General features: G+C 42.9%; 2 protein-coding genes across 5 annotated transcripts in view; both read right to left on the bottom strand.

The window, feature by feature from the left end:
• Window positions 1–2,410: 2,410 nt before the first annotated feature.
• Window positions 2,411–3,016, bottom strand: LOC117067318 (small nuclear ribonucleoprotein G-like). Its single transcript, XM_033183701.1, has one exon. The coding sequence runs from the start codon at window positions 2,943–2,945 to the stop codon at window positions 2,757–2,759; it is 189 nt and encodes a 62-aa protein (XP_033039592.1). The 5' UTR covers window positions 2,946–3,016; the 3' UTR covers window positions 2,411–2,756.
• Window positions 3,017–8,928: 5,912 nt separating this feature from the next.
• GDPD1 (glycerophosphodiester phosphodiesterase domain containing 1) overlaps window positions 8,929–26,508 on the bottom strand; it is a 63,576-nt gene continuing 45,996 nt past the window's right edge. The window contains exons 7-11 of one of the 4 annotated variants that reach the window (XR_004430699.1): window positions 19,869–20,002; window positions 14,593–14,652; window positions 12,428–12,479; window positions 11,407–11,618; window positions 8,929–9,681 (exon numbers count right to left, since the gene is read on the bottom strand). Coding sequence is in view for 3 of the 4 variants with exons in the window: in XM_033183699.1 (XP_033039590.1) it covers window positions 11,496–11,618; window positions 12,428–12,479; window positions 14,593–14,652; window positions 19,869–20,002 (369 nt within the window). In the remaining variant the exon portion in view is untranslated. Of the gene's footprint in view, window positions 10,407–10,615; window positions 11,619–12,427; window positions 12,480–14,592; window positions 14,653–19,868; window positions 20,003–26,508 lie in introns of those variants that run through there. The other 3 variants (XM_033183699.1, XM_033183700.1, XM_033183698.1) reach the window with 3 other exon arrangements.

Below are 26,508 nucleotides of genomic sequence, written 5' to 3'. Positions count from 1 at the left end.
TCTCAAAAAAAAAAGAAGAGTAACAGACCACACCAGTCGGCTTTGCTACTCTATCCTCTTTCAAGTGCAAATCATCCCAGTTTTTTTCTTTTTTTTTTTTTTGAGATGGAGTTTTGCTCTTTTTGCCCAGCTGGAGTGCAGTGGCACAATCTTGGCTCACTGCAACCTCCACCTCCCAGGTTCAAGCAATTCTCCTGCCTCAGGCTCCCAAGTAGCTGGAATTACAAGCCTGCACCACTACGCCTGGCTAATTTTGTATTTGTAGCAGAGACGGGGTTTTACCATGTTGGCCAGGCTGGTCTCGAACTCCTGACCTCAGGTGATCTGCCCGCCTTGGTCTCCCAAAGTGCTGGGATCACAGGCGTGAGCCACCGTGCCTAGCCCATCCCAGTCTTTCATACTTAGCTTCCCATCCTTCCCTGAAGTATATATAAAAAGGATACTTCCTTCTCTTCTCTCTGGTCTGGATTGCTTAACTAGACCATAAGAACCAAGGGCAGGAAATGTTCAGTATGATTCACAGCTGTGACTCAGGTGCTTGGCAAGGCAGGCATTCAATGAATCTACCAATTCGTTGAATAAATTACAAGCCACACAGTCTTGAAGAGATCATTGCTCACATGTCCTCTCTCTCCAATATCTCCAATCTCTCCACTAGCTCCTTCTTGTTTTCACACATTTATAAGCCTCCCACATAGAACACAACTCACTTGATACCGCTGCCCTTTCAAATGTCTTGATTTTCTAATTCCTGTGAATAAGTGGCTGATTTTTACTAGCCTCATTTAGTGTAATTCAGTCCTTTTGATTCCTTTGCAATCTCATATCAGTTCCATCAACTATAGAGATAAATGAACCATAGTTACAGAGGCCTCCTTTGGAAACAAACGCAGGCCAGGTGCGGTGGCTCATGCCTGTAAACCCAGCACTTTGGGAGGCCAAGGAGTGTGGATTGCTCAGGAGTTTGAGACCAGCCTGGGCAGCATGGCGAAACCTCATCTCTACAAACAATACAAAAATCAGCCAAGCGTCATGGCGCACACCTGTAGTCTCAGCTACTGTAAAGATTGAAGTGGGAGGGTCGCTTAAGCCTAGGAGGTCAAGGCTGTAGTAAGCCATGAGGATGGCACTGCACTCCAGCCTGGGTGACAGATAGAAACTGTCTCAAAAAAAAAAAAAAAAATGCAGTTATCCCTTTTCTGGCCCTCGCCTTCTTTGATCTCAGTATTCTATTTTGGGCACTGATGATAATCAGCTTCTTTCTTTCTTTTTTTGAGATGGAGTCTTGCTCTGTTGCCCAGGCTGGAGTGCAGTGGCACCATCTCAGCTCACTGCAACCTCCTGAGTTCAAGCAATTCTCATGCTGCAGCCTCCCAAGAAGCTGGGATTACAGATATGTACCACCACACCCAGCTAATTTTTTGTATTTTCAGTAGACACCAGGTTTCACCATGTTGGTCAGGCTGGTCTTGAACTCCTGACCTCAAATGATCCACCCACTTCAACCTCTCAAAGTGCTGGGATTACAGGCTTGAGCCACCGCGCCCAGCCTACCTTTTCTCTTAGGTTCTGTTCTCATGGGGTTGAAGACGTACTCTCCCTTGCTTCTGTTTCTCAGACCACACCTTCTCTCCCTGGGACATATTTTTTTTTTTTTTTTTTTTTGAGACGGAGTCTTGCTCTGCCACCCAGGCTGGAGTGCAGTGGCCGGATCTCAGCTCACTGCAAGCTCCGCCTCCCGGGTTTACGCCATTCTCCTGCCTCAGCCTCCCGAGTAGCTGGGACTACAGGCGCCCGCCTCGTCGCCCGGCTAGTTTTTTGTATTTTTAAGTAGAGACAGGGTTTCACCGTATTAGCCAGGATGGTCTCGATCTCCTGACCTCGTGATCCGCCCGTCTCGGCCTCCCAAAGTGCTGGGAGCCACCGCGCCCGGCCCCTGGACATATTTTAAACTTGACTTTCTGGGTCATTCTTTTTCCTTCTGAACTCCTCCTTCAGCTTTTTCTCTTAATTTCAATGATCAACTCTTTTGTTGATGACTTGTGAAATCACAACTAAGTTGAATGATTTCATCATATTTATTTCTGTATTTACATATTTATTTTTTTGAGACAGAGTCTTGCTCTGTTGCCTAAGTTGGAGTGCAGTGGCGCAATCTCCGCTCACTGCAAACTCCGCCTCCTGGGTTCAAGCGATTCTCCCACCTCAGCCTCCCAAGTAGCTGGGACTACAGGCACCCACCATCATGCCCGGCTAATTCTTGTATTTTCGTAAACACAGCATTTCACCACGTTGGCCAGGCTGGTCTCAAACTCCTGACCTCAGGTGATCCACCCACCTCAGCCTCCCAAATTGCTGGAATTACAGGTGTGAGCCTTCTTACCGCAATTTTGAAAAAACACTATTAACACTGGCAGATAGCATTTCAGACCTTTAAGATGAATATTTTTTATTTACACAATACACAATTTTGTGGCTTAGTGTTTACATTTAATATTCTCATATCAGTAGATATAGAGCAGTCATATTTTATAAGGATCTGTCACAATTTATTTAACCAGTCCCTTGTTTTTGGGGTTTGTTGTTGTTGTTGACTATTATGAAAGTTTATTTAACAAAATGTCTAATGTGAAAATATACGTGACCTAATTTTTACATCATAGTGAAACAGGCCCTGTGGAGAGAGGGCATGGGTTTCCCTGCTGAACAGCCATTATTTTTACTCATTCCAAGGCTTCTAACATGATACGATTTCCTCATATTACCACCATTCCATTATTGTTCTGTTGCCCACTAGTCGCCATCTCCACACATTCATCTATCACAAGATTCATAAAGGGATCAAATCTCCACAATATTTCTTGGACATGTCTGCCACCATTTAATTTCAACGATAATTTCTTGTTCATAAATTTTTTCAACTGGGGAGTGTGAGCTTTTCTCATGGTGTCTGCTCTGTGGGCTCACAGATGCCTTGGAATGGAATGCACTGCCTCTCTCACTGTTCTGTTTCTGTTTTTTGTTTGTTTGTTTTGAGACAGAGCCTCGCTGTGTTGCCCAGGCTGGAGGGCAATGGCGCGATCTCGGCTCACTGCAACCTCCATCTCCTAGGTTCAAGCAATTCTCTTGCCTCAGCCTCCCAAGTAGCTGGGACTACAGGAGCCCACCACCACGCACGGGTAATTTTTTTGTTGTGTATTTTCAGTAGAGACAGGGTTTCACTATGTTGACCAGGCTGGTCTTCATCTCCTGACCTCATGATCCACCTGCCTTGGCCTCCCAAAGTGCTGGGATTACAGGCATAAGCCACCATGCCCGGCCTCCCTCACTGTTTTTTGTTTTGTTTTGTTTTGTTTTGTTTTGTTTGAGATGAAGTCTCATTCTGTCATCCAGGCTGGAGTGCACTGGTGTGATCTTGGCTCACTGCAACCTCCGCCTCCCAGAGGTTCAAGCGATTCTCATGCCTCAGCCTCCCAAGGAGCTGGGACTACAGGCCCGTACCACCACACCCATCTACATTGTTTTTGTATGTTTAGTAGAGATGGGGTTTTACCATGTTAGCTGGTCTGTTGGTTGGTCTGGAACTCCTGGCCTCAAGTGATTTGCCCGCCTCAGCCTCCCAAAGTGCTGGGATTACAGGTGTAACCCACCATGCCTGGCCTAACCAGTCCTTTAATGTTGTATATTTGGGTTGTTTCCAATTTTTCACTCTGCATATGTATCTTTGGACACTCATTTTATTTTTTTCTTGGAATATTATTCCTAGCACTGGAATTTCTGATGAAAGGATGTATTTGAAGGTACTGTCAAATTTATCCTGTAAGTGTTCTGCCAAGGCCGGGTGTTGTAGCTCACACCTATAATCCCAACACTTTGTGAGGCTGAGGTGGGCAGATGGCTTGAGCCCAGGAGTTTAAGACCAGCCTGGGCAACATAGCAAAACTCTGTCTCTACAAAAACAAAAACAAAAACAAACAAACAAAAAAAACCCCACAAAAATTAGCCGTCATGGTGGTACATACCTGTAGTCCCAGCTACTTGTGGGTCTGAGGTGGAAGGATTGTTTGATTCCAGGAGGCACAGGTTGCAGTGAGCTGTGATCATGCCACTGCACTTCAGTCTGGGCAACAGAGCAAGACTCTGTCTTAAAAAAGGGGGGGGGGGGTAGAGGGGTGAGCTCTGTCGATTTATATTCCTACCAACAGTTTATGAGTGCTTGTTCTCCTATGCTCTCACCAACACTTTCATTCTTGCCTGCCTGAGAGTCGGGAATTGGTATCATATTATCATTTAATTTTTTTTTTTTTTTGAGACGGAGTCTCGCTATGTCACCCAGGCTAGAGTGCAGTGGCCAGATCTCAGCCCACTGTAAGCTCCGCCTCCCAGGTTTACGCCATTCTCCTGCTTCAGCCTCCCGAGTAGCTGGGATCACAGGCGCCCGCCACCTCGCCCAGCTAGTTTTTTGGATTTTTTAGTAGAGACGGGGTTTCACTGGGTTAGCCAGGATGGTCTCGATCTCCTGACCTCGTGATCCGCCCGTCTCGGCCTCCCAAAGTGCTGGGATTACAGGTTTGAGCCACCGCACCCAGTCTATCATTTCATTTTTAAGTCTTTTATTATGAGGGAGGTTAAATATTTTTCATGTTTCTTGGCCATTGACACTTGTGAATTAGCTGTTCATATCCTATGCCTGTCTCTCACCTCTCCTTCCCCACCCATTGGTTGTTCTTGAGAAGTTTCTGACCAGAAAAAAAAAAAAAAATCATAAACCATTAAGGGAACTGACTAAATTTTTTAAAGGCTTAGAGTGAATTATCAAGGAAGGAAGGGAGGGAAGAAGAAAGAGAGGAAGAGGAGGGGAGAGAAGCAGGTTGTAAAGTCTAGAGGGGAAAAATCTTAGATCAAAGATTATAAATGCAAAAAAGTTTTTTTTTTGTTTTTTTTTTTGCAGAAATTTCCTATTTCAAATCAGTTTTATGTGGAACTCATATACGAAACAGAAAAAAATGGAGCAGCTCTCATCAAAGTGAGAATGGGTAACCTGCTATACCTGCTCAGCCTCCTCTTGCCTGGGAGAGGCTATCCAGGACCTGCTTTGTTATTTTAAGACTTTAAAAAACTAAATTTTAAAACCACTCAACAAACAAGACTAATGTACTTGTATTCTTTTCATAAATAATGCGACGAGTTAAAATTATGCCTGTTTTGGCTGGGCGCGGTAGTTCATGCCTGTAATCTCAGCACTTTGGGAGTCTGAGGCAGGTGCATCACTTGAGGTCAAGAGTTCGAGACCAGCCTGGCCAACATGGTGAAAGCGCATCTCCACTAAAAGTATAAAAATTAGCCAGGTGTGGTGGTGTGTGCCTGTAGTCCCAGCTACTTGGGAGTCTGAAGCAAGAGAATCCCTTGAATGCAGGAGCAGAAGTTGCAGTGAGCCAAGATCGCACCATTGCACTCCAGCCTCAGAGACAGAGTAAGACTCCATGTCAAAAAATAAAAGTAGGCCGGGCGCGGTGGCTCAAGCCTGTAATCCCAGCACTTTGGGAGGCCGAGACGGAAGGATCACGAGGTCAGGAGATCGAGTCCATCCAGGCTAACACCGTGAAACCCCGTCTCTACTAAAAAATACAAAAAACTAGCCAGGCGATGTGGCGGGCGCCTGTAGTCCCAGCTACTCGGGAGGCTGAGGCAGGAGAATGGCGTGAACCCAGGAGGCGGAGCTTGCAGTGAGCTGAGATCTGGCCACTGCACTCCAGCCTGGGCAGCAGAGCGAGACTCCGTCTCAAAAATAAAATAAAATAAAATAAAATAAAAAAATATGGCCGGGCGCGGTGGCTCAAGCCTGTAATCCCAGCACTTTGGGAGGCCGAGACGGGCGGATCACGAGGTCAGGAGATCGAGACCATCCTGGCTAACACTGTGAAACCCCGTCTCTACTAAAAAAAAAAAAAAAAAAAAATTAGCCGGGCGAGGTGGCGGGCGCCTGTAGTCCCAGCTACTCGGGAGGCTGAGGCAGGAGAATGGCGGAAACTCGGGAGGCGGAGCTTGCAGTGAGCTGAGATCGGCCACTGCACTCCAGCCTGGGCGACAGAGCCAGACTCCGTCTCAAAAAATAAAATCAAATAAAATAAAATAAAAAAATAAAAGTAAAAAAAATTTTGTCTGTTTTGATAGAGCTCTCTACTTTTGAAAGAAAAAGGCATAAGTGAGATCATTTGTTATGTTGTACATTATCATTCCATCTCACTAGGGTATGAACCCACGCTATTCACAACCTAGGCATCTGGTGGCATGGTACTATTCAAATTCTAAGTAGAATACTGAGAAGCAACTAATATCACCTCTAAAGAGTAACTTTGCAAATTCATACCTATGAAGTACAGGAAATTCCTAAATCTATTCCTCCAGATTTAGCCTTTCATCCAAGGACTAATATGTCTAAAGCATAGCCACTCAAACTCTTTTTGCTCTTTCAAACTCAAGTGCACCCACATTCATTATCTTCACCACCACATTGTTTCCCCTCTCCAGTTCCCCAGTTTTTTTTTTTTTTTTTTGCAGCTTTGTGACTTTCCCTTCTTCTTTTAAGCTTATCCAGTCACCAGCTCTTATTATTTTTTCCCTTTTTAAATTTTTATTTATTGAGATAGAGTTTCGCTCTTGTTGCCCAGGCTGGAGTGCAATGGCATGGTCTTGGTTCACTGCAACCTCCGCTTCCCAGGTTCAAGTGATTCTCCTACCTCAGCCTCCAGAGTAGCTGGGATTACAGGCGCCCACCACGATGCCCTGATAATTTTTATATTTTTAGTACAGACAGGGTTTCACCATGTTGGTCAACCTGGCCTCGAACTCCTGACCTCGGATGATCCACCTGTCTTGGCCTCCCAAAGTGCTGGGATTACAGACGTGAGCCACTGCGCCTGGCCTAATTTTTCCTTTACAGAGACACATAGATTTATTGTTTCCCTACTGTTCCTACTTATGTTACCATGTCTCTCTCTCTCTTTCTTTCTTTTCTTTTTCTCTTTCTTTCTTTTCCTTCCTTCCTTCCCTCCTTCCTTCTCTCTCTCTCTCTCTCTCTGTCTTTCTTTCTTTCCCTCGAGACAGAGCCTTGCTCTGTCACCCAGGCTGCAGTGCAGCAGCGTCATCTTGGCTCACTGCAACCTCCACCTCCTGGGTTCCAGTGATTCTCCTGTCTCAGCCTCCCAAGTAGCTGGGACTATAGGCACATGCCACCACGGCTGGCTACTTTTTTGTATTTTTAGTAGAGACGGAGTTTTGCTGTGTTAGCTGGGATGGTCTCCATCTCCTGACCTCAGCCTCCCAAAATGCTGGGATTACAGGAGTGAGCCACCACGCCTGGCCTTTTTTTCCTTTTTGAGATGGAGTCTCACTCTATTGCCCAGGCTGGAGTGCAGCAGTGCCATCTCAACTCACTGCAACTTCTGCCTCCAGGGTTCAAGCAATTCTTGTGCCTCAATTCTCGTGTAATCCTGAGTAGTTGGGACTACAGGTGTGCACCACCACACCTGGCTAATTTTTTTTTTTTTTCAGTAGAGACGGGGTTTTGCCATGTTGGCCAGGCTGCTCTTGAACTCCTGGCCTCAAGTTATTTCCCTGCCTCGGCCTCCCAAAGTGCTGGGATTACAGACATGAGCCACTGCACCTGGCCACCAAATTAAGTTTTATGCAATCTAATGGCAATTTAGATTTGTATGAATCTGTTTAGACTTCTGACCTGGTTTCTGGACTGTTCTCTGCTCTAGGCCTGTATTTTTCTTTCAGATTATAGGATGATCAACTTTCCAAACATTAATTTTTCAATGCTATCTAAATGAGGCACAGAAAATGTCTTAGTATGCTCCCAGCATTTTGATTTCCTCTCTGACGCTTGCATCTGACTTCTTTAGTTCTGCTTTTGTTTTGGGGCCTGGTTGCAGACTGTTCTTTACATTTTTCTTTTGGGACTGAAATAATTATGTCGTATTATTGCCTAGCAGTTTTGGTTCTTGTTTTTATTGCCTCAAGTTTAGCCATCTACTTGAGCTTTATGACCTTCAGTTTAGAACAAACTCTTCAACCTGGCATTCATGGCCACCCTTGACTTGTCACTCTTATCTATTGCAGAATCTCTTTTGATTTTTTTTCAATGGATTCTTTCTGGGGTCACCATGTTGCATAACTCTAGGCAAAATCATTGATTATATTATATGTTAATGGTTTCCCATACTGGAGCATACTATGATTTATGATTTATGTTCTGTTTTCTCAACCCATCACAGCCATTCTTTCTTCACAGTGTGGCCATGAGATGACTCCCTATAGTCCTGCCCCACTCCTCAATTTCTAGAACTGACCCTTGCCAGAAATTAGAGCTTTAAGAAATTCTGAGGCCAGGCACATTGGCTTGTGCCTATAATCCCAGCACTTTGGGAGGCCAAGGTGGGCAGATTGCTTGAGCCATGCGCAACATGGCGCAACCCCGTCTTTACAAAAAATACAAAAATTAGCAGGGTGTGGTGGTGTACTCCTGTAGTGGCAGCTATTTAGGAGGCTGAGGTGGCTGAGGTAGGAGGATCACCGGAGCCAGGGAGATTGGGGCTACAGTGAGCAGAGACTGAGCGACTGCACTCCAGCCGGGGTGGCAGAGCAAAACCCTGTCTCTCTTTTTTTGTTTTTTTTTTTTTGAGATGGAGCTTCACTCTTGTTGCCCAGGCTGGAGTATAATGGCATGATCTTGGCTCACTGCAACCTCTGCCTCCCCGTTTCAAGTGATTTTCCTGCTTCAGCCTCCTGAGTAGCTGGGATTACAGGCATGTGCCACCACGCCTGGCTAATTTTGTATTTTTAGAAGAGACAGGGTTTCTCCATGTTGGTCAGGCTGATCTCAAACTTCTGACCTCAGGTGATCTGCCCACTTCAGCCTCCCAAAGTGCTGAGATGACAGGCGTGAGCCATGGTGCCTGTGTCTCTAAAAACAAACAAACAAACATGATGCCCCTATCAGAAAGCAGAATTCAGATGTTAACTGAATGATGATCAACCTCCTTGTTAGAAATTACTATGTTTTTATTAAGAAAAGTAAAGTCACCTTGACTATAAAATCACCAAACTTTTGAAACATTATTTTCCAAACATCTTTACCTTGTTGGGTACTTTATCTTCTACTGGTTTACATTAAATATAAGCTGGCCCTTTAACATGATCTCCTCTGAATCATAACAAAGCAAAATTTAGAAAGGAGAAATAACAAAAATAATGCCATCAAAGATGATCAAAATGATCCCTAGCAGCTATAACCATAAGTTACAATAAGTGAAATTGAAAATGACTGATTCAATGGATTATCCGCCCAAGTTATTTGTTCAAATGCCAAGAAGTAACTTTCTTACCATAAAAGTGTTTCCATATTTTCTTTTATTTTTACTAGAGCGAAATCTCAGGTACATTTATTATTCATACGATTAAAGCATCACCTCATTAAATTCTGCAAAAAAAAATCTATAAAGCATATTTGGAATTAAAACTGAAAAAAAAAAAAAACCCTTACTTTGTTCTTGGAAAATTTATTTCAGTTTAAACAGCAAAGCAAATGATATTTATGTCATCCAGGGACAGATGGGAGAGTACGGTCATTCTTCATAGTTGTTTCATTGCCAAACTCCAAATGAGAGATGTAATCTAGGTAAAAGACACTTATTATTCCAGATTACATTTACCTCACAATCTGAGATCATGGAAATTAGTCAAATATATTAGAAACAGATGTACACGAAATCACTTCAGATAAACCGAGAAAGCGATGGCTAATGCTTTGGAAAATTCTGTTTCTACTTAGTACTCAGATTAATGAATTTTAAAGATCAGGAACATCTTTATGGGGTTTCATAAGTGTTAGGAACAATCATATGCACTTTCATCAGTTTAATATAATTATTAGGATTCAAGATGGTATTTAAAATCTAGATGTAGGCTCAGTTAGTCAATGCCAAAAGTGAAAATCTTACATTTTTTTTAGAGGAAACACAAAAATAGAACTATTTGGATCTTGTTTTAATTTACAACTGATAAGTTCATTTTTAATGCTTAAAAAAATGGACATGGTAGAATTGTTACACATCTGAATAAAGATCTCAAATAGAATGTTCCATTAACAACATCAACTCAGAAATCTAATTCACTCTACAGATTTTATTTCTGATCAACTAATCAACTTTTATTTTCTTGAGCCTGACTGCTGCTAATTATGTATAACTTGCCAGATAACTACACATCACTGATTTCCAAGCTTTTTCCATTTTATTTGTCCCCTTTAACTAAGATGCACCTAGAAATAACAAGACACTAACAAATAGCTGCAGTGGCCTTCAAAATTTCTTTTACTGGCCAGATGCAGTAGTTCACACCTATAATCCCAGCACTCTGAAAGGCCGAGATGGGTGGATCACCTGAGCTCAGGAGTTCGAGACCAGTCTGGCCAACATGGCAAAACCCTGTCTCTACTAAAAATACACAAATTAGCTGGGCGTGGTAGTGGGCACCTGTAATCCCAGCTACTCAGGAGGCAGAGGCAGGAGAATAGCTGGAACCTGGGAGGCAGAGGTTGCAGTTGCAGTGAGCCAAGATAGTGCCACTGCACTCCAGCCTCGGCAACAGAGGAAGACTCCATGTCAAAAAAAAAAAATTCTTTTACTAATTAACTGATTGTATTCCAGTGAAGGCTACTGCCTTTTTTTTTTTTTTTTTTTTTTTTTTTGCGACAGAGTCTCACTCTCTCTCCCAGGCTGGAGTGCAGTGGTGCTATCTTGGCTCACTACAGCCTCTGCCTCCCAGGTTCAAGCAATTCTCGTGCCTCAACCTTAAGAGCTGCTGGGATGACAGACGTGTACCACCACGCCTGGCTAATTTTTGTATTTTTGGTAGAGATGGGGTTTTGCCATGTTGGCCAGGCTGGTCTTAAACTCCTGACTTCAGATGATCTGCCTGCCTCAGTCTTCCAAAGTGCTGGGATTACAGGCATGTGCCACCCCACTCAGCCCAATGCCAAATGTATCCAATAGTCTTTGATTCCAGAATTACTTATAATAGAACACTACATCATCTATAGAAATCTTGATCAATAACCTAGATAACCTAGTTTCTAGATTATTGATCAAGATTTCTGTAGATGATGTAGTATGTACATTTCTGTGTATATTATTAATCAAGATTTCTGTGTAAGATCAAGAAACTAAAATGAAATTAAAAGAAATTAAAACTTACATCTCATAACCAATTATCTTTCTAAACAATTTATAAACATAAAATATACAATATTATTTAAAATAAATATACATATAATATATAGTTTCTACATTCTCATACAGGCTTAAAAATGAGGTAATAAAAACTGATTAAACCTTTTACCATTCTGGAAATGGCTTAGGGAAATGATGAGGAAATTTTTTTTCTTAGGTCTTCATTTTTTCCTTCAATACTTCTAAGTACCTCTTTTTCTATGCTGAAAAGTTATGTAAAAAATCCTTAAGCTTTGTTGGATAGTCTGTCATCACCCCAGTTGCTCCCAAATCAAAAGCTCTTTTGTATTCTTGTTCTTCATTTAATACCCAAATATACACCTGAAAATTAGAAGTGTGAGAAGTATGAGAAGAAATGTTAAAATAGAAAATTATTTTTATAACAATATTTATCCACTACAATCTTAGTACATTTAGAAATAACCTTTTAAAGCTATCATTTAAATAAATCATTAGATCCTTTTTTAAAATTCCACTTTGTTCCTTACAGGAATGAGGGGTGTTAAAAAAAATTCACAGTGCTTATTAAATATACACTCTCCTGGCTGAGCACAGTGGCTCACGCCTGTAATTCCAGCACTTTGAGAGGTCAAGGTGGGTGGATCATCTGAGGTCAGGAGTTCGAGATCAGCCTGGCCAACGTGGCAAAACCCAGGCTCTACTAAAAATACAAAAATTAGCCAGGTGTGGTTGTGCGTGCCTATAATCCCAGCTACTTAGTAGGCTGAGGCATGAGAATCGCTTGAACCTGGGAGGTGGAGGTTGCAGTGAGTCAAGACTGCACCACTGCACTCTAGCCTGGGTGACAGAGCAAGACTCCATCTCAAAAAAACAAAAAAAAAAGAAAATATATATATATACACACACAAACACACACACACACACACACAAACACTGGCCCACCCCTCTGGCATCAGCTATTCTGCACATAAGAGGAATCTAGATCCAGAAATGCCAATGCTTTATTGCTAACTATATAGGAAGAGCTTAACGTCCTCATTTGTGGATCAGTAAAGCAGCAGTATCAGAGTCAAGGGCCAAACTAAGTCAGTTAAAAGTTCTTGCCCTTTATATTTGTGTTAAACTGGTGAGCTATGCTGCTTCCAAAATGCATCATTCCAGAAACTTACTTGAATGCCTCGAGCAGTTAGGTGGTCAAACAAAGCTTTCCTCATTAGTAAGCTAGAAAAGAAAAAGCATAAATGATTTAGGAATTTAGTCCTTAGTCCTAATTTAGTCAATTTAGAGTTTAGTAATTCCTAGTTTAATTTAATCCCAATGCTTCAGCAATAAAAGAAATGGTCTCAAGTAATAATGGTTGTTGTGAATTAATTTATGTCTTAATTGCTGGATCTCCTTTCATTGCAGGTTGCTGGTCGGTGGACAACCAGAACCTCCTTTCTCCTCCTTACTGCTACCAGATTTGTCAGAGACCCATTCTTGTTGACACAGCTCAATGGAAAAGAGGCTGCCTCATTTTCACTGCTGAAGAAGGAGAAAGAGCTGGCTTTCCTTTCTTACTATTAATATGTGTTCCTAACTTTCCAAGTTAAAATAAGTCAACAAATGCAGGTCAATTTCTATAACATCATAGTTCATTACACAATGGATTAGTATTTTGTAAGCTATGTTAGAAGCATTATGTCCATTGGCCGGGCACGGTGGCTCAAGCCTGTAATCCCAGCACTTTGGGAGGCCGAGGCGGGTGGATCACGAGGTCAGGAGATCGAGACCCTCCTGGCTAACATGGTGAAACCCCGTCTCTACTAAAAATACAAAAAAAAAACTAGCCGGGCGCGGTGGCGGGCGCCTGTAGTCCCAGCTACTCGGAGGCTGAGGCGGGAGAATGGCGGGACCCGGGAGGCGGAGCTTGCAGTGAGCCGAGATCGCGCCACTGCACTCCAGCCTGGGCGACAGAGCGAGACTCCGTCTCAAAAAAAAAAAAAAAAAAAAAAAAAAGAAGCATTATGTCCATTAATTACACTATCCTATGTCTAGGAAAAAAACGTTTTTTTGTTCCAAGTAACTCACTGATAAGTGAACTTTCAAAATACAAATCTCTTGAGCAAGATAGGAATTCACTGCACTGGAAAGACATTATTTCTATTCTGTTATGTCTATTAGAATGATTAAATAACAGAAACTAGAAATCATGTGCTTTTAACACAAATTAAAAATGCATCTTGTCAGTTAATAGGGTTGAAAAAAGAAAAAAAATGCATCCTGGTTTCACATGAGCACAAAAAAAAGGCATCCTTGAAAAACTAGAGCTTAAATCAAGAATAAAGCAAAAAAGAATAAACACTGACACAGAGAAAAGATAAAACTAATTGTTTAGGACTCTTTGAAAAAGGCATTAAGGCTGGACGCAGTGGCTCACACCTGTAATCCGAGCACTTTGGGACGCTGAGGTGGGCAGATCACTTGAGGCCAGGAGTTCGAAACCAACCTGGCCAACATGATGAAACCTTGTCTCTACTAAAAAATACAAAAATTAGCCAGGCATGGTGGCAGGTGCCTACGGTTCCAGCTACTCGGGAAGCTGAGGCAGAAGAATCACTTGAACCCGGGAAGCGGTGAGCCAAGATCACACCACTGCACTCCCTGGACGACAGAGCAAGACTCCGTCTCAAAAATAATAATAATAATTTAAAAATAATAATAAATAAATAAGAAAAGAAAAAGGCATTCAATAATAAAAAGTTGTGATTTGGGACTATTAAAATATTTAAGCATTCAAGGTTCCATCTTAAAGCAAAATATAGTACAATTATTTTGTGATTTTTACTAAAATTAAACTCAACATGTCTAAATTAAGGCATTTTCTTTAAAGTTGATATCCACTCTATAGGTGGGATTTCCTTTCTGCTGTTAAGTCTTGGTGCAGAGCAGAGTTTTCTGAGAAACGTGCTGTAGGCAACATACACTTTTATATATATGGTGTTGCTACATGTCTTTTCACCATGCTTGGTGGAAACAGCAAGTAAGCAAAAGGGAATGGTTATTTAACCTAGTTCTGCTACTAACTAGCTAGACAACCCCAAGTAGATAATTTAACTGGGTATATGGTGGCTCAGTTTTCTCATGAAGTTGGACGAGATTATCTCTCAAGATTCTTCCTAAGGTTTTGTGATTAGTAATTAAGATATTTCTAAATGATTCATACACATTTTACATAGCAGGTATTCAATTTGTCGTTGCCACAAATTATATGTGGAAAACTTGCACTAAATTTTAACAGTAGTATTTAATAGCTGAAGCAATAACTTGCATCTTAAGAAATTAAAATTCTTACAGATCAGAAAGCCAGATGAGAAACTTCTGACTTCTGGACATGGTGTGTGGTTCTTTTAGCCTAGGGTAAAATAAAGTTTGAATTACAAATTAGAAACACAGAGATATATCAGTGTGATGAAACAGACTCGAAAATGAAAACAGTGCCTTGTACTTTGTATATTCTCTTTTTTTTTTTTTTTTTGAGACGGAGTCTCGCTCTGTCGCCCAGGATGGAGTGCAGTGGCCGGATCTCAGCTCACTGCAAGCGCCGCCTCCCGGGTTCACGCCATTCTCCCGCCTTAGCCTCCTGAGTAGCGGGACTACAGGCGCCCGCCACCTCGCCCGGCTAGGTTTTTTTTTTTTTTTTTGTATTTTTTAGTAGAGATGGGGTTTCACCGTGTTAGCCAGGATGGTCTAGATCTCCTGACCTTGTGATCCGCCCGTCTCGGGCTCCCAAAGTGCTGGGATTACAGGCTTGAGCCACCGCGCCTGGCCTATACTTTGTATATTCTCAAAAATATTTGTAAAGGCCGGGCGCGGTGGCTCAAGCCTGTAATCCCAGCACTTTGGGAGGCCGAGACGGGTGGATCACGAGGTCAGGAGATCGAGACCAACCTAGCTAATACGGCGAAACCCCGTCTCTACTAAAAAATACAAAAAACTAGCCGGGCGAGTTGGCGGGCGCCTGTAGTCCCAGCTACTTGGGAGGCTGAGGCAGGAGAATGGCGTAAACCCGGGAGGCGGAGCTTGCAGTGAGCTGAGATCCGGCCACTGCACTCCAGCCTGGGCGACACAGCGAGACTCCGTCTCAAAAAAAAAAAAAAGAAAGAAAAATTTGTAAAAAGGACAAAAATAAAACAAAGGCCATTTGGGTTCTGTTTGCACTGGTCTCAAGCTAACTTTTTGCCATCCCTATTCAAAAGTTAAAAATAAATAAATAAACAAATACTGTCTTTCCAGAGACCCTGGTGTCCTAGACTCACATCTCCTTTCTTTTTTGGTGAAATCTTTCTCCTGCTTTGTCTGCTACAATTTAGTACGTGGCAGGTCTAAACATACAACAGAACTGTATTACAGATTAAAGTGAGCTGTTTACCATGTGTTTTCCTTTCTTTTAAAATATCTGTAGGCCGGCCGGGCGCGGTAGCTCACGCCTGTAATCCTAGCACTTTCGGAGACCAAGATGGGCGGATCACGAGATCAGGAGATGGAGACTATCCTGGCTAACACGGTGAAACCCCGTCTCTACTAAAAATACAAAAAATTAGCCAGGCGTGGTGACGGGCGCCTGTAGTCCCAGCTACTCGGGAAACTGAGGCAGGAGAATGGAGTGAACCTGTGAGGCAGAGCTTGCAGTAAACCGAGATCGCGCCACTGCACTCCAGCCTGGGCAACAGAGTGAGACTCCGTCTCAAAAAAAAAAAAAAAAAAAAAAAATCTGTAGGCCAGGCACGGTGGCTCATGTGTGTAATCCCAGCACTTTGGGAGGCTGAGACTGGTGCATTACCTGAGGTCAGAAGTTCCAGACCAGCCTGGCCAACATGGCAAAACCCTGTCTCTACTAAAAACATAAAAATTAGCCAGGCATGGTGGCACACACCTGTAACCCCAGTTACTCAGGAGCCTGAGGCAGGAGAATAGCTTGAACCCAGCAGGCAGAGGTTGCAGTGAACCAAGATTGTGTCACTGCACTCCATCCTGGGCGACAAAGTGAAACACTGTCTCAAAAAAAAAAAAAAGTGTACTAAATAAAGTACAATTCCCTTTTTCCGTAACTCTGGCCCCAGTGGAAAGTCCTGGTTGCAGTTTCAGGAATCTTAGGGATTTAGTAGCTCAAATACTGACTACCTCATTAAACAATCACTATATTGTCTTAGAAAATATCCATTGTCTTCCATAGAAGTATTAAAACACACAAAAGATATCCCACTTGTGTCTTAATCCATAATCAGTTTTTAGAGAAAATATTAATTCTATGGAGTTTGTTCTTAGGTCTGTATTTCAACAATATTTGCTTCTAAAAGGAATACATGAAGATAAATACAGAGCAAACAGTCCACTCCAGGCCAGATGAAAGCTAAGTACTTTAGGAATAAATGTTTTATTTATTTATTTAGAGGCAAAGTCTTGCTCTGTCGCCCAGTCTGGAGTGCGATGGTGCAATCTCGGCTCACTGCAACCCCCACCTCCCGGGTTCAAGCGATTCTCCTGCCTCAGACTCCTGAGTAGCTGGGATTACAGGTGTGCGTCACCATGCCCAGCTAATTTTGTATTTTTAGTAGAGATGGAGTTTCACCATGTTGGCCAGGCTGGTATGGAACTCCCGACCTCAGGCCTCCCAAAGTGCTGAGATTACAGGCAGGAGCCCCTGGCCCGGCCAGGAATAAATGTTTAGGGATAATTTTAATCTAGCAAATAAAATAGGGTTTTTTTTTTTTTTTTGTAGACAAGAAGTGTTTTCTATTGTTTTGTCTCAGAAACAGCCACAAAGACTGTTCATAAATACAATTTAGGAATAAATAAAATAAACATGTTCATCACTAAGATACTGAAATTGGTTCAGTTCATCACTAAGATACATGAAATAGAAGTTGAGCACAAGCGTACTGACTAAATTGCTTTTCTTTTCTTTTGTTTTTTTGAGACGGAGTCTTGCTCTGTCGCCCAGGCTACAGTGCAGCGATTTTGACTCATTGCAACCTCCGCCTCTGGGGTTCAAGTGACTCTCCTGCCTCAACCTCCTGAGTAACTGGGATTCTAGGTGCCCACCACCATGCCCGGCTAATTTTTGTATTTAGTAGAGAAGGGGTTTCACCATGTTGGCCAGGCTGGTCTCGAACTCCTGACCTCCCATAGTGCTGGGATTACAGGCATGAGCCACCACGCCCGGCCATTTGTTTTTCTTTTTTTCTTTTCTTTTCTTTTTTTTTTTTTTTGAGAAGGAGTCTCACTCTGTGGCCCAGGCTGGAGTGCAGTTGCAGGATCTCCGCTCACTGCAACTTCCGTCTCCCGGCTCACTGCAACTTCCGTCTCCCAGGTTCAGGCAAGCCTGGCTAATTTTTATATTTTCAGTAGAGACGGGGTTTCACCATGTTGGCCAGGCTGGTCTCAAACTCCTGACCTCATGATCTGCCCACCTCGGCCTCCCAAAGTGTTGGGATTACAGGCGTGAGCCATCGCACATGACCTGCTTTTCTTTTTTGTTTTTTTTTTTTGAGACGGAGTCTCGCTCTGTCACCCAGGCCATTCTCCTGCCTCAGCCTCTCGAGTAGCTGGGACTACAGGCGCCGGCTACCTCGCCCGGCTAGTTTTTTGTATTTTTAGTAGAGACGAGGTTTCATCGTGTTAGCCAGGATGGTCTCGATCTCCTGACCTCGTGATCCGCCCGTCTCCCAAAGTGCTGGGATTACAGGCTGAGCCATCGCGCCCGATCTGTGACCTGCTTTTCTTACCGATATTGTTTGATGACTGCTACACTAACGATCAGCTTGATTTTCCCCCCAAGTAATTAGCTTTATTGAGACATGCTATAAAAGAGGAAAGCTCTTCAGCTCGATTTTTTAAAGTTCTGTTGGATATGAAAAGTGTTTTCATGCAAGTAAAATCACATTTAAATGATCTCCCCAACAATTCCAAATTCCTTTGTCATAATTCAGTTATGAATTTACAGCTAGAAATCACATTCTAAGTGTGTAGAATTGGCCGGGCGTGGTGGCTCACGCCCGTAATCCCAGCACTTTGGGAGGCCAAGGAGGGCGGATCACAAGGTCAGGAGATAGAGACTATCCTGGCGAACACGGTGAAACCCCGTTTCTACTAAAAATACAAAAAATTAGCCGGGCATGGTGGCAGGCGCCTGTAATTCCAGCTACTCGGGAGGTTGAGGCAGGAGAATGGTGTGAACCCGGCAGGCGGAGGTTGCAGTGAGCCGAGATCGCGCCACTGCACTCCAGCCTGGGCGACAGAGCCAGACTTTGTCTCAAAAAAAAAAAACAAAGGCCGGGCGCGGTGGCTCACGCCTGTAATCCCAGCACATTGGGAGGCCGAGACGGGCGGATCACGAGGTCGGGAGATCAAGACCACCCTGTGGTCTAACACAGTGAAACCCCGCTCTACTGAAAATACAAAAATTAGCCGGGTGCAGTGGCAGGCGCCTGTAGTCCCAGCTACTCAGGAGGCTGAGGCAGGAGAATGGCGTGAATCCGGGAGGCGGAGCTTGCAGTGAGCTGAGATCCGGCCACTGCACTCCAGCCTGGGTGACAGAGCGAGACTCCGTCTCAAAAAAAAAAACAAAAAAAAAGTGTGTAGAATTTTGAGATGAAGCTATCACTCTTTATAATAACAAAGATAACAATAAAAGCTATCACTTATGAGTGCTTACTATTTATCAGGCAATCTAAGTGTTTTTATGTACCTATGTATTTTTACAATCTATGTATTTTTATCTTTCTAGTAAATTAGCAAGTGAAATGCAAGGCTTTTCTAGTAGAGGAATTATGTAAATATAAAAGGATCCTGGCTGGGCAAGGTGGGTCATGCCTATAATCCCAGCACTTTGGGAGGAGGTGGGTGGATCACCTGAGGTCAGGAGTTCAAGACCAGTCTGACCAACATGGTGAAGACCCCGTCTCCACTAAAAATACTAAAATTAGCCAGGTGACGTGGCGGGTGCCTGTAATCCCAGCTACTTGGGAGGCTGAGGCAGGAGAATCACTTAAACCTGGGAGGCAGAGGTTGCAGTAAGTCGAGATCATGCCTTTGCACTCCAGCCTAGGCCACACCAGTGAAACTCCATCCCAAAAAAAAAAACCAAAAAAGAGTATCCTATATAAGCTAACTGTACCCTTTTATTTTCCTATCTCCAGAGGTTTTTATGGTGGTGGTGGTTTTTCTTCCTAAATGTATTACAGTAGTACTATTGTTTAATTTGGAGTTTAATGGAATTTCAGCTGGGTAGAGCTGTCAATGAAGTAGAAAGAAGGGAAAGTGGAGGGTAACTGCTATTTGATGTGAGAATAAAATAATTATTGACCTTCTGTAATTAAACTAAATTCCTTTTATCTGATTTCTGACTATACAGGCACAGAAAATCATTATAATCTGAGATGGGTCCTGATTATTTGTTTTAGAGAATGTGTCTTAATTATATAAAAATGCATAATATAGGTCAGGTAATAGAACATGGAAATCACTACAGAAATCTCTTCTTCATCATTGATGTTGATATTAGTGAGCTTTTATCTTAGTCTTTCTATAATTGATAATGGATTTTAAAATAAAAGGGTAACCACTTACTTCAGTATAATAGAAGGCATTGGGATTTCAAAAAACTGTTCTCGAATGGGCACAAAGGGCAAGAGGCCAGTGAAGAAAAGGCCAAGAATGAGCAGGACACGTTGTAGACTGAAAAGTATAGGAATATCTGAATTCTAAAAGACACAAGCAATATTACATGTTACTTTTACAACTGCTCAGATAAAGAGGATTACTTCGCAACTCTCAATATTTCCCAAGACAATATTTTGAAATCTATTACAAGCATTCCCGGGATTATGAATATTTATTTGCAAATAACACCACACTTAATAGTGGTTAGTCCTTGACAAATGGGTCAGGATTGATCTTGGAGCCTCATAGTGTAATGATGTTACTAAAATTTCTCTATTACCATCTCTGCTTTTGCAATACCACTTCTGTCTGTTGGTTAGGGTACTTACAGCTAAAGACTAAACGTGTCAGAATCCAATGGAACAAAATGAAAAGCTGAATAGATGGAATATTCAGTAACTTTACTCCTGTTTAAAAAATATGTAGCTAGATATCTCTATATATGAGTATATATAGATACACATCAATACTGTTGCAAATGTGTCATCTTTTAGCTATGTTATGAATCAAATATAAAATACAAATAGGATTTTGTAAACTAATTCAAGAATCTAACCACCATTTTAAGTTTCTATTGGAAAAATGCTCAATAACCCAAAACTTTAAAAATACAAGATAGACATACATATATATATATAATTTTAATTGTGCTAAAATACACATAACATAAAATTTAAGATTTTTTTTTTTTTTTGAGATGGAGTCTCACTCTGTCACCCAGGCTGGAGTGCAGTGGCACAATATCGGCTCACTGAAACCTCTGCCTCCCGGGTTCAAGCAATTCTCCTGCCTCATCTCCCCAAGTAGCTAAGATTACAGGCACACACCACTATGCCCGGCTAATTTTTTGTATTTTTAGTAGAGATGTGGTTTCACCATGTTGGCCAGGCTGGTCTCAAACTCCTGACCTCAGATGATCTGCCTGCCTTGGCCTCCCAAAGTGCTGGGATTATAGGTGTGAGCCACCGCGCCAGCCAAAACTTAAGATCTTAATCATTTTTAAAATTTATTTTTTCACCACCCCACCACCCACCACCCACTACCCAGCAAAATTGAATGTCAATCATTTTTAAATGTACAGTTTGGTGGTTTTAAGTATATTCACACTGTTGTGCAACCAAAGTCCAGAAGTCTTTTCATTTTGCAAAACTGAAAACAACTCTATGCCCGCCCCCCACTTTTTTTTCTTTTTGAGACAAGGTCTCACTGTCACCCAGGCTGGAGTGCAGTGGCACAACCAAAGCTCACTGCATCCTCGACCCTGGCTCAGGCAATACTCCCACCTCAGTCTCCTGAGTTATAATAGATGGGACTACAGATGTGTGCCACCATGCCCAGCTAATTTTTGTATTTTTTGTAGAGATGAGGTTTCACCATGTCACCCAGGCTGGTCTCGAACTCCTGGGCTCAAGTAATCCACCTGCCTCAGCCTCACAAAGTGCTGGGATTATAGGTGTGAGCCACCTTGCCTGGCCAACTTTATACCATTAAACAACAAATCTCCATTCCCTCTCTCCTTGCCCTTCTATGTGTATATATGTATGTATGTATGTATATATATACACACACACACATGAATGTGTGTGTGTGTGTGTGTGTATTAGACCAGGTCTTGCTCTGTCACCCAGGCTAGAGTACAGTGGCCGGATCATGGCTCATTGTAGCCTAGACCTCCCAGGCTCAAGTGATCCCACACCTTAGCCTCCCACACAGCTGGGACTACAGATACGCACTACCATGCCGAGCTAATTTTTCAAAAATTTTTTGTAGAGACAGAATCTCATCATATTGCCTAGGCTGGTCTTGAACTCCTGGGCTCAAGCATTTCTGCTACTTCAGCCTCCCAAAGTGCTGGAATGACAAGCGTGAGCTACCATGCCAGGCCCTGTTATATTTACTGAGAGAAAAAAAATTACGCTTACAGGGAACTTTTAATAAAAACATAATGTATTTTTTTAATCACATAAAAGTAATTTATTTTAAATAGTTAGTTCTAGGCTGGGCACAGTTGCTCACGCCTGTAATCCCAGCACTTTAGGAGGCCAAGGTGGGTGGATCACTTGAGGTCATGAGTTCAAGACCAGCCTGGCCAACATGGTGAAACCCTGCCTCTACTAAAAATACAAAAATTAGCCGGGCCTGGTGGCATACACCTGTAACCCCAGCTACTCGGGAGGCTGAGGCAGGAGAATCTCTTGAACCTGGGAGGTGGAGTTTGCAGTGAGCCGAGACTGAGCCACTGCATTACAGCCTGGGTGACAGAGTGAGACTCCATCTCAAATTTAAAAATTACATAGATAAATAAATAGTCCTAAATTATCTACTTCTTTATTTTTAAAAAAACAGAGTAAATAAGCTTGAGAATTTATTTTGCCCCTTTGTTTACATGGTGCTTTGTAATGTTTTTGGCTTACTTATATATAGGTGTTTCAGCTGTAAGAAAATATACAAGTCACTGCAAAATCTTGAGTTCTGCAAATTCATACACTAAGGATAACAGAGCTTATAGGGAAAACAGGGTTAGGGGCTGACCCTCAAAACTTACAGCCAGGTGTGGTGACTCACACCCGTAATCCCAGCACTTTGGGAGGTTGAGGAGGGTGGATCACCTGAGGTCAGGAGTTTGAGATCAGCCTGGCCAACATGATGAAACCTTCTCTACTAAGAATACAAAAATTAGCCGGGCATGATGGCAGGCACCTGCAATCCCAGCTACTCTGGAGGCTGAGGCAGGAGAATTGCTTGAACTCAGGGGTGGAGGTTGCAGTGAGCTGAGATCGTGTCACTGCACTCTAGTGTGGGCAAGAGTGAGACTCTGTCTCAAAAAAAAACTTGGCTGGGCACAGTGGCTCACACCTGTAATCTCAACACTTTGGGAGGCTGAGGTGGGTGGATCATCTGAGGTCAGGAGTTCAAGACCAGCCTGACCAACATGGAGAAACCCCATCTCTACTAAAAATACAAAAATTAGCTGGGCATGATGCCGTGCATCTGTAATCTCAGCTACTCAGGAGGCTGAGACAGGAGAATTACTTGAACCCACGAGGCGGAGGTTGCAGTGAGCCAAGATTGTGCCACTGCACTCCAGCCTGGGTGACAGAGCGACACTCCATCTCAAAACATAACATAAAATAAAATAATATTAAAAATACTTATGCAACTTTGGAACCAGAGCACTAAAAGAAAGAACCATTGCATTAAGTGTGAAAGAGTGAAAAGTCATTAAGTGCCACATTTTCCCACTACCACTATGTGCCCCAATTCCTTTAATGTTTATATTTTGAGTTTACATCTGGAAATTAAAGGGCTAATGTAAAATTCTTATAAGTCATACTGTAAGAATTGCAAAAGTAGGCTGGCCGTGGTTGCTCACACCTGTAATCCCAGCACTCTGGGAGGCCGAGGCTGGTGGATCACCTGAGGCTGGGAGTTCAAGACCAGCCTGACCAACATTGAGAAACCCCATCTCTACTAAAAATACAAAAAATTAGCTGGGCGTGGTGGTGCATGCCTGTAATCCCAGCTACTCAGGAGGCTGAGGGAGGAGAATCGTTTGACCCGGGACGCAGAGGTTGTGGTGAGCTGAGATCGCGCCATTGCACTCCAGCCTGGGCAACAAGAGCAAAACTCCGTCTCAAAAAAAAAAGAAAAAAAAAAAAGAAAAGGAAGAAAAGAATTACAAAAGTTGTATCAATTATATAGCATGTTGGTAATATGAATGACAAATTTTATTGAGACATTTTTACTGTGATGTTTGGAAATTGCTGCTGAAAGGTTTTTGGAGTTTTTAAATTAAAAAATGACAGAAAGCCAGAGGCTTCTGGAAAAATATGGAATCAAGGGAAAAGTTCTGTGATTACAGGCCAAAAGTGAGCCTTCTATTTTGAAAGAATTATAGACTTAATCTCAGCACTTTGGGAGAACGAAACAAGAGGATTGCTTGAGCTTAGGAGTTTGAGACCAGCTTGGGCAATACAGTGAGACTGCATCTCTACAAAAAAATTTAAAGGCCGGGCGCGGTGGCTCAAGCCTGTAATCCCAGCACTTTGGGAGGCCGAGACGGGCGGATCACGAGGTCAGGAGATCGAGACCATCCTGGCTAGCACGGTGAAACCCCGTCTCTACTAAAAAATACAAAAAACTAGCTGGGCGAGGTGGCGGGCGCCTGTAGTCCCAGCTACTCGGGAGGCTGAAGCTGGAGAATGGCGTAAACCCGGGAGGCGGAGCTTGCAGTGAGCTGAGATCCGGCCACTGCACTCCAGCCCGGGCAACAGAGGGAGACTCCGTCTCAAAAAAAAAAAAAAAATTTAAAAATTAGCCAGGCATGGTGGTACACACCTGTAGTATAATATAGTCCCATGCAGCCTTCACCCAGCTTCCCCAAAAGGTGACATTGATGTAACTATAGTATAGTATCAAAACCTGGAATTGACATTGGTACCTTACTGTTCATTAGGCTACAAACTTTATTCAATTTTCATCATTTTTTAAACACCACATTCATTTGTGTGTAGTTCTATGCAATTTTAACCCATGCATAGATTCATGAAACCACTACCACAATCAAGATACAAAGCTATGGCCGGGCACGGTGGCTCACACCTGTAATCCCAGCACTGTGGGAGGCTGAGGTGGGTGGATCACCTGAGGTAGGGAGTTTGTGACCAGCCTGACCAACATGGTGAAACCCCACCTCTACTAAAAATACAAAAATTAGCCAGTGTAGTGGCGGGCGCCTGTAATCCCAGCTACTCGGGAGGCTGAAGCAGGAGAATCGCTTGAACCCGGGAGGCGGAGGTTGCAGTGAACCAAGATCACACCATTGCACTCCAGCCTGGGTGACAGGGTGAGTCTCAAAAAAAAAAAAAAGAATTAGAGAGAGAGATACAAATCTGTTTCATCACCACACAAGAACTTTCTTGTATTGGTGCCCACTCTCTACCCTACCCTAAGTCCCTGTCCCCTAATCTGCTCTTCCAGGCTACAGTTAATGGAATCTACAATACAGTTTGAGGTTGATTTTTTTCACTAAGCATAATGTCTTTGAGGACCATCCAGGTCGTTGCATGTATCAATAGTTCATTTCCTTTTACTGCTGAATAGTATTCCATTGTATGGAAATGTCAGAGTTTGTTCAGTCATTTACCCACTGAAGGACATTTAGGCTATTTTCAGGATTTTGCTTTGATGAATAAAGTTGCTATAAACATTCATGTATAGGTTTTAGGGACTGTGCCTTCATTTTACATGGAAGGCTGCATCTCCCTGGTAACATATTTTTATTAAAAAAAAAAAAATGCCTGTAATATCAGCATTTTGGGAGAACAAGACAAGAGGATTGCTTGAGCCTAGGAGTTTGAGACCAGCCTGGCCAATACAGTGAGACTCCATCTCCACTAAAAATTTAAAAATTAGCCAGGCATGGTGGTACACACCTGTAGTCCCAGCTACTCAAGAGGCTGAGGTGGGAGGATCACTTGAGGCCAAGAATTCAAGATCAACCTGGGCAACAAAGTGAGACCTTGTCTCTGCAGAAAAAAATCGAAAAATTAGCCAGGCATGGTGGCATGCGCCTATGGGTCCAAGCTACACAGGAGGCTGAGACAGGAGACCATCGAACCCAGGAAGTCAAGGCTGCAGTGAACCAAGATCACACCACTGCACTCCAGCCTCAGTGACAGAGCAAGACCTTGTTTTAAATAATAATAATAAAATAAACCATTAAATTTTTAAAAATTCATTTACAGGTTTTTGTAATCATATATTTCATTTTTCTGGGATAAATGTCTAAGATTGCTGGGAGTTATGGAAGAGTCTAAGTTCTAAGTTCTTAGGAATCTAAAGCCACTCAGCCCAGTGATTACCGTGTTCTCTCCTTTTGCACACAGTTACCTTGGGATCTCTCAGGCCATGCTGCACATAAAACTTACTTGCTTTAGGCCAGGTATGGTGGCTCACACTTGTAATCCCAGCACTTTGGGAGGCTGAGGCAGGCAGATCACTTGAGATCAGGATTCAGGCCGGCGCGGTGGCTCAAGCCTAATCCCGCACTTTGGGAGGCCGAGACGGGTGATCACGAGGTCAGAGATCGAGACCATCCTGGCTAACACGGTGAAACCCCGTCTCTACTAAAAAATACAAAAAAATAGCGGGCGAGGTGGCGGGCGCCTGTAGTCCCAGCTACTCGGAGGCTGAGGCAGGAGAATGGCGTGAACCCGGAGGCGGAGCTTGCAGTGAGCTGAGATCTGGCCACAGCACTCCAGCCTGGGCGCAGAGCGAGACTCCTCTCAAAAAAAAAAAAAAAAAAAAAAAAAGAGATCAGAGTTCGAGACCAGCCTGACCAGCATGGCAAAACCCCATCTCTACTAAAGATACAAAAATTAGCTGGGCATGGCGGCACATGTCTGCAGCCCCAGCTAGTCGGGAGGCTGAGGCAGGATAACTGCTTGAACCCAGGAGACGGAGGTTGCAGTGAGCCTAAATCATGCAACTGCACTCCAGCCTGAGCTGGAGTCTCCAAAACAACAACAACAACAATAACAACAAC

This window comes from Trachypithecus francoisi, unplaced genomic scaffold (assembly GCF_009764315.1).
Source record: "Trachypithecus francoisi isolate TF-2019V2 unplaced genomic scaffold, Tfra_2.0 Lachesis_group20, whole genome shotgun sequence".
Taxonomy (NCBI): domain Eukaryota; kingdom Metazoa; phylum Chordata; class Mammalia; order Primates; family Cercopithecidae; genus Trachypithecus; species Trachypithecus francoisi.
The sequence above is the reverse complement of the archived record's forward strand: the minus strand, read 5'-3'. Positions and strand labels throughout refer to the sequence as shown.

Bases quoted from the DNA above. Each gene is read 5' to 3' on its own strand.
- LOC117067318 (XM_033183701.1), bottom strand. From the start codon at position 2,945: ATGAGAAAAGCTCACACTCCCCAGTTGAAAAAATTTATGAACAAGAAA.